Source organism: Papilio polytes, unplaced genomic scaffold, assembly GCF_000836215.1.
Source record: "Papilio polytes unplaced genomic scaffold, Ppol_1.0 DF823835.1, whole genome shotgun sequence".
Taxonomy (NCBI): domain Eukaryota; kingdom Metazoa; phylum Arthropoda; class Insecta; order Lepidoptera; family Papilionidae; genus Papilio; species Papilio polytes.
The window spans coordinates 1555796-1563836 of record NW_013525369.1 but is presented as its reverse complement, the minus strand read 5'-3'; the positions used below and the strand labels follow the sequence as shown (position 1 = coordinate 1563836).

The 8041-nt window shown below is 33.4% G+C and overlaps 1 protein-coding gene and 2 non-coding genes across 3 annotated transcripts in view; 2 read left to right on the top strand and 1 right to left on the bottom strand.

Moving 5' to 3' along the window:
• LOC106103202 overlaps window positions 1-2103 on the bottom strand; it is a 17851-nt gene extending 15748 nt beyond the window's left edge. Inside the window, exons 1-4 of the mRNA XM_013282892.1 lie at window positions 1928-2103; window positions 1667-1790; window positions 1004-1212; window positions 64-123 (exon numbers count right to left, since the gene is read on the bottom strand). Coding sequence (XP_013138346.1) covers window positions 64-123; window positions 1004-1212; window positions 1667-1790; window positions 1928-2008 — 474 coding nt within the window. The 5' untranslated portion in view covers window positions 2009-2103. The remainder of the gene's footprint in view (window positions 1-63; window positions 124-1003; window positions 1213-1666; window positions 1791-1927) is intronic.
• Window positions 2104-4644: 2541 nt separating this feature from the next.
• On the top strand, window positions 4645-4717 carry Trnar-ucg. Its single transcript has one exon. It is a non-coding gene; the product is annotated as a tRNA-Arg (tRNA).
• A 600-nt stretch (window positions 4718-5317) lies between these two features.
• On the top strand, window positions 5318-5390 carry Trnar-ucg. The gene has a single exon. It is a non-coding gene; the product is annotated as a tRNA-Arg (tRNA).
• Window positions 5391-8041: the final 2651 nt, after the last annotated feature.

Below are 8041 nucleotides of genomic sequence, written 5' to 3'. Positions count from 1 at the left end.
AATGGGTTAAGGTTTTATTTGCTATTTTAATATTAAATCTACAAAGTAATTGTTAGTATTTACCAGTTTTTCAACTATATTAGAGATTTCATTCTCCTTTAGTACATTCATATTTTCTTTTGCCTACGAAATATTAAATTGAAAGTTATTGGATTGTAAACTTGTCAGTAAATAATTGTTTCCATAAACATCACAAAACCGGAGGAAACTTTACTAATATTATAAAGAGAAAATATTAAAAAATAAGATAATGTTTAATCCTTGTCAAGACTACAAATATGAATCAAAAGAAAGTAATTAAACACAGATAATGAGAAACGTAACTAATGAAATGAAAAAAAAAAAATTAAATGTATCGTTGCAATGCTGACTGGATTGGGTCCTCGCTCAGCTATAAATGCTGGATGCTCCTATTGAAGTACCAGCTTTGATCTTCCGCGAGAACCATAGGGATCATCCACACGTCAATAGTAAGTAAGATTTGAATATTCATATGCAACAAACTTAAATATAATGCCCTTATCCTTTATGGAGGGTCAGCACAGTATGTGCTCTTCCATACATCTCTATCAGCCGTCATATCTGAATCCACTCCTTTCTTAAGCATATCTTTCACACAATCCATCCATACTTTCTTCGGTCTTCCTCTACCTTTGTAGCTGTCCATATTCATTTTTAACAATTTCTGGTTTATGTCCCCATCGTCACATCGCATAACATGTCCATACCATGCTAACATATTGCTTCTCAATTTCTCTACCACTGGCACTACTTTCAAACTTCCTCTAATATACACATTTTTGACTTTATCCGTCAATTTTACTAATGTTATAAATGCAAAAGTAATGGATAGATGGATGTTTGTTTCTATGATTCTTTAGAACAGCTTTATGGATCTCAATGAAATTTGTCACGGATGTAGAACACAGGCTACTTAGTAAGTTGTTTTTAATTATGTGCAGTCATAGGCAAAAGCTAGTCATGTATTAATGTTAAAAAATACCTGTTTACTAATGATGTTCTTAGCGACAACAGAAGCATTTCTTTTCTGCCGTTTATCAACTTCAGGACTTGACATGTCATCAACTTCATGTTTGCTGCGTTTCTTTGGCCCTCGCGTTGGAGCATCCTTCTCCCCCTCTTCTGGGCTCTCTTCAGGGTTAGCAAGCACTTTTTCTTCCAATTTCTCAATCGGTCTATTTGAATTCTCACCTAAATCAAACAGAATTGCATTTAAAAATCACTGTAAGTTGGACTTCTGTGAAAGTTAAGACATTGGCTCAATATTCAAATAACAATTTTGTAAATGGTAACATAAACCCATGATGAACTCCATTAAATTTGATGTCTGACCCCTTGTACAAATGCACAGTTCTATCAGAATAGTCAAACTGTTCATCTAAAACTGTGTGTAGGCAAAACTATAGGCATATCTATCAAAAGTAAGTATAAAACACAAGAAGTTTTAGAAAATTCAATGAACTTTTTTGTGATTTAACTTTTTAAGTTGTGGAAAATACCACAAAGTCAGATGCTGACAGAACATGAAAATTTGATTAGATACCACAACTAACACTACTGCATAGAAATTTTTAACAGTTACTTATGTTTTTGTAAGCTGTAATAATAGAATGGAATAACTCATAATGGAATGTTCGCGACTTACCATCATCCTCGTTAATGCTCTGGAGTTTGGTTAAAACCGATTTCTCTTTTATAATCTTCTCTCTAGCTTGTCTTTTGACATTTTCAAAATCAACTTCAAACTTATCAAAACACTCAAGCGCCTCCTGTAAATACCGAATATTAACACTGCTTAGCGTAATTGAACACAAAGGATGCACTAAAACAGAAAACTAACACTCCATAACACTTTTTTGGACAGAAAATAAATGGCGGTTACTGAAAACACGACATAAGATTTTACCTTAAGGTTTTCATTGAACGTATTAGTGAAATCTTGAGATATTTGATTGATTTTAGGTAATAACTCCGTAAAAATTGACATATTTGTGGAGAAATTTACATTTATTTTAAAAGTTTCGTAAATTTGTCAAACGCCATAGAACAGGCCACAATCGAAAACCGTTTGAAATTGAATTACAGTGCTGCCAACCGTCACACTTAAAAACAATTTTGACGTTTATCACTTTTATCATGTTGTTTTTGGATGCGTTCACCGTTCACTTGGGTTTTAAAGTTACAGATAAAATAAAACATATGTTTAAAATGGCCTTGGGTTCGAAAACGACCATGTACCAATGTGCTTTTCGAATTTCCCCCGACGTTCTTACGGCGACGAAAACTTCGTGATGCAACCTGCACATATCGGTGAAGAAATTCAAAGATGTTGAAGTCAACCCGCACTTGTCCAAGGTGGTTGATTATGGTCTAGTCACCGTCACCCCTAATTTGCTGTAGACTTCGAGTCGCCTTAGTGGGGACATTTAATGAGCTGATGAGGATATCATAAACTTATAGACATACGAAATCTGGTTATTTGAGTTTCTTTAAGATAATTATAATTTCATTAATGTTGAAAGTAGTAGAAACCCAAGAAAAAGGTTATTCTAAGTACTTAATAAGTAATTTAGCTAACCATTATTGTACCACGCCTGAGTAAATAGTTGAAAAATAGTCCATTAAATAGTGCGAAATCCCTCCTAACGTAGACAGCTGTAATATAATAAGAGTATTAGGTTATTATATTTTATTTTTATTAGGGATCGTAAAAATTTATGAAATTTTTATTACATCTAAAATTTGGGTATGCCGTAAAAGTTCTATACTAATTTATATTAATTAATCATTTGTTTAATCAGTTTTAGCAATAATTATATTAAAATATATTTTTTTTCAAACCGTTTCATACGATATAGGTCATAATTATTTAGCAGTTAACAGTTTAATTTCACTTTTTAACCAATCCAAAGTATCTTATATGACTTATTAATAAAATATAAGTCTTTCATGGTTAGGAATCCCAAATGGCCCAACGGTTTAAATGTCCTTGAGATTACTAGGTATATTACCAATACAAAAAGTACTTTAAATAAATTAATAAGGATAAAAGAAATATTTCATAGCAACATAGTGTTATAAAATATTTCTTTTATAACAAAATATTCGTAAGGATCTTGTTAAAATTTTAACAATCCAAAATGGCGGAACATAAATCGCTCGCATGACGTAATAAAAGCTATCGAGGCACCGGCTAGTTTAAGGCGACAAAGTTCTAAAGGCTGTTACGTTTACACAGAACGTGGAACTTTTGCGCATTATAACGTGTAGGCGAGACGACCGTACGACGGAACAAAGTCAAGCCAAAATAAAATGCAATAAAACGGCCGATATAACGCAGAGATTCCGTTCGGGAAACCCTAAACGAAAGTACAGTCGTCTACACAAGATTATTCTTAAACAGATACAAATTAAAAAATAAACAACACAGAGACTAACGATTTTATTATCTTGATCTTTCACTACGATAGAAGGCTCTCAAGACTATGAAGACAAGTCAGTTAAGTATTTAATAATAATTAAATACTTAACTGACTTTTTAATGTTAGAAAACACTAAATTGACAGCACTTTAGTCTCTAGCAGCAAGCTGTCTCTATTTACCTTATAAGGAGTAAAAAAGTGAGAAATAATTTATACTAGCTATTCTCGTGCGGCTTTGGCCGCATAAAATTATGAAAATACTATTATTATATTGTTTACATTTGTCAAATTATCAGTAGCAAATGTCAAAATGACATGACATGACAAACCTTGGCAATCTTGTTTCCTTGATGTTGGCAACAACTTATGGTCTCTTTCACGCAATTTTATCCAAAATATTTCCCCCTAAGTTTATTGGCGTGAAAATATATAGCCTAAAGCGTGATGTAAGTGTAGGGCTTTTTATCAAAAAAATAATTATTAAAAAATATACCGTAATTGCTGACATCTTAGGCAACAAAGAAGTGTGCGTTTACGCTTTATTATAATAAAATAGAGTATAGATTAAGATCCGCACTTTAAGTACAAGACAGAAGAGTACACTTGTTGCCGACGTACCAAAGCAAATACTTTGTTCGAAACAATTTATGTGTCCGACTGTACATTGGCGACGATGTGTCGGCTGTCTATTGAACAGCGTCCCGCACCCTGCACCCCGTGCTCTGACAAACTTCTTACTAAAGAAATGTCCACTACAAAACTTTACTTTTTTTTCTTCTCAGAAACTCTTCGTTTAGAATCTTATAAGAATATATTTTTACTACTAGTACTTTAAAGTTAAAATGTCAGCTATTCTTGATTTCCAATTTATCCAAGTAATGAGAATGATTTATTATATTTATTAATTTAATTCGTAATTCCTTTGTAGTGATGTCTGAATGTAATTTACTGAAATATTCAGATCACGGCAAAGCTAGGAAATCTGAATAAAAGCAGCCCCTAGCACAGCAACTTCTTAACGCAAAACCAGGGCCCGCCAAAGCATAAATTGGAGATCAGCTTGTGTCCTTGCTTTGATTGTTTTGATAGATTAATTTCAAAAATGGAATGCTTTTGTTTTTTTTCTTAACTCTGTCAGTACTGGCCTCTAAGAAAAAAGCTACACCCAAAAGGCATAGGTAATTTCATTACCAAAGCATATGACCGTGTGGCCTAATGGATAAGGCGTCGGACTTCGGATCCGAAGATTGCAGGTTCGAGTCCTGTCACGGTCGAATGAAACGCCTTTTTGAATTTGAATTATTTGAAAAAAATCCAAAACAATTAAGTTATAAAGTTGATATTCTATTGTTAAATGTAAAAAAAAACGTACCATATTTTACAGTTAGTTATTTACTAGCGTTTCCACTGCCGAAACCCAGTGGAAAATGTAATGTAGGGTTTAAGCAAATTGTTAATTTTTAAAAGTTATAGCTACGTCGTAGAGCTTCACTACGAAAGTGTGTACCATTCTAGATTAAGACCTCGAATTTGCGCTACATTGGTTTTAAATATTGTCACAGAAAAAAGCTGATTTGACGGGGAAGAGAAAGAATAGATTGAGGCGTATCTTTACCCTATTTTTCTCCTCTCTTGTCTTGCAAAGTTTGTCAGTAACTTTTTATCGTCTTAATGTTAAAGACATTTTACAACAAGACTTGAATGACATTAAAGCCATAGTCTGTGACCTTACTTTTTGAGTAAGTTAGCTGGCATCTGGTTTATTCTAAGCTAAAATCTAAGAGAAAAATGTAAATGATTAAACAAAGTGAGTAGTTGCGCGCGCAACTTAGAAAATTTGATTGCATTCCTGAAATTTCATGATGTTTGACACGGACCGTGTGGCCTAATGGATAAGGCGTCGGACTTCGGATCCGAAGATTGCAGGTTCGAGTCCTGTCACGGTCGATGCTTGTTTTTGTCATTTTTGTATTTTTATCTGTATAAAAACTAAAACAAAAGTCAAAGGTACAGCTCTTTACAGTGTTTTTATTACTTTCAGTATACTGAACTTGGTAATTAAAAAAAATAACTACATGCTTAACACAGAGAGTGTGGGCAGCGATTATTAATTTTTACTTATTTCTTACCTTATTACATTAACATTATTGTATTACTATTGTTTATAAAGAAAAAGAAAAACAATATAAATCTTCACTTTAAGATAAACAATTCTCGGGTCATCAGTTTACGAATTCAAAGGCCGACATAAATCGTCCATAAGGTTGCCAACTTTCAATAAACGTGGACACGAAGGCAAAAATCAGTGCCATTTTAATTCTTTAGTAGATGACGAAAACAAAAATAAATAACGTCTTGTTTTTTATAAACAGGAAGACGTCGGTATCAAGTCTATCATGGATATTACCATGCTAAACCGAATAAGTGGCAACCCTAACTAAACATTCTTTCACTATGTCGTGATCTATCAAACATTACGTATTCAAAGATGCGTAGTTTTCCTTTCTTACACATGTCTAACGAAATACTTGATAGAATGAATCAAAGATTTATTCTATGTTATTTAAAGGTCGACGTACACGGCCGTAAGTAGTCAGTATTACACGGACCATTTACAGTAGCTGCTAAAAGTGTTAGAAATACGGCGACGTCAACATTTTTTGTATTTGCAAATTATTAACAATTGAAGTTGCTAAAAAACTATAAACTTTTTATTAAATGAACTTACCGAGTTGCGGGATATAGTATTTTATGTTAAGTAAACTAGATGGCACCACTAGTTACAAATGGAATTTAGAAAAACTTTATGCGATTCCCGTTTAGATCATTTTCATTTATTCCTGCATAACATGGGTCCAAAATATCATATTCATACTAATATCGTAAATGCGAAAGTTTGGATAGATGGATGGATGTTTGTTAGAGTTTGTAGCCTAAACAGCTGAAAGGATTTCGGTAAAATTTGGTATAGATTTAGAGGATAATCTGGAAGAACACATAGGCTACTCATTATTGCTTTTTTTAATTTCACGCGGAGGGAGTCGCGGGCGAAAGCTAGTATAAAATAGTTTGCAAAATGATATGACGATTGCGGAGATGAACGCAGTTCTAGTTTAGGTCAAAAATATATCGTGTCATACGATTACTGTATGTTCGAAGTGAATGGTTCCTTATTAATGATTAACTTGGAGTTGGACAAATGGTTTTTAACTTAATAACTTACGCTCGTATGTTACAAAGGGATAATGATCGTGTTTTTGACAAGGCATTGGAGCACAAAGAAATGTTATGATTGATTTTTGACTCGTGTTTTAAGTGAGCCGACACAATAAAGACAATAAGTGATTGAGTTAAGTTACTGCTAAGTGAACGGAGATTAAAGTTGTAGTGATTGCGAAAAGAACTTTTTAAATTTAATGTTACATTACTCATTTAACATTACGTGACATAATCTTTTTCTTTTTCTGACTGGAACGACAGTTTTTCACGTATGTTTATTTATGTATGTCCATTCCCTTTCCATTGTGAGTTTAAATCTAAATACGGATTGTATTTAAGGTAGAGGAAGAGTAAAGATATTGTCTATGTTGTTTGAAAATGGATTTAAGGAGTGAAAGAGGACTAAGAGAGATGTATGAATAAATACATACTTTGTGACTACGTCGAAAAAAAGTTGATGAATTAGCGGGCGCACAACTTCGAATAAACTATCGTACAACAGTTGTGCGATTGTCGATTGTTTAGCAGTGAATTCAACTGTTTAGTTGCACAACTAAAAATCGAGTAGTGTGCGCACCTTCATATGAGGTCATAGGAATGAAAACGCGATGGAACAGTTGCTCGATAGTATAGTCAAAGAAAATTTAATTTGAAAATTACATACAGATAAGTTTGATAAAACAAATATGTTAAACTTTCTTATTACATCGCAAGTAATTTATGATAAGTTCGTGAATTTTAAGATTTGGCGTAATAGTTTGGTAGATTTTGCTCGAATTTACTTTTCTTGGTATTGATGTATTCATCTGATTAATGAGATAAGTTTTTGATGAAATTTACACAAGCTTACGTCGTTACTTTGCTTTAGTCACGTATTTCATTTATCAATAATATTCAAATATTATATAATCTATGTCTATATACTTCTATACTAATATAATAAAGCGTAAACACAATACTTCGTGGCGTAAGATGTCAGCAATCACAGCAGTTCCGGAGGCCTAATTTAAGTCCCTTTCTCTTTACCACACTTTTCTTATGAGAGGATGGGAAGGGGAAGTGGATTTGAGGAGACGCACATAAAGAGGACAATTCCCCTCTCTATGCGTCTCCTTCATCGTCAAATTCACTTGTCCTTCCCATCCTTTCCTCTTAAGAAAAGGGTGGAAAGAAACTAAAGGCCTCCGGCACCACACACATTTAATGAAACGCGGAATTGCGTCCACTTCACGCCTGTTTTCTGTGTGTATTACACCAAGCGATCCAGCCCATTCATGTGAAGATGTTATAGCGGGCACTGCCACTGTGCAACTTGTGTGTTACTTAACAAGATAGAATCCTACACTAAAGGACTGCGTGTTTCGTTAATTGTTCACTTT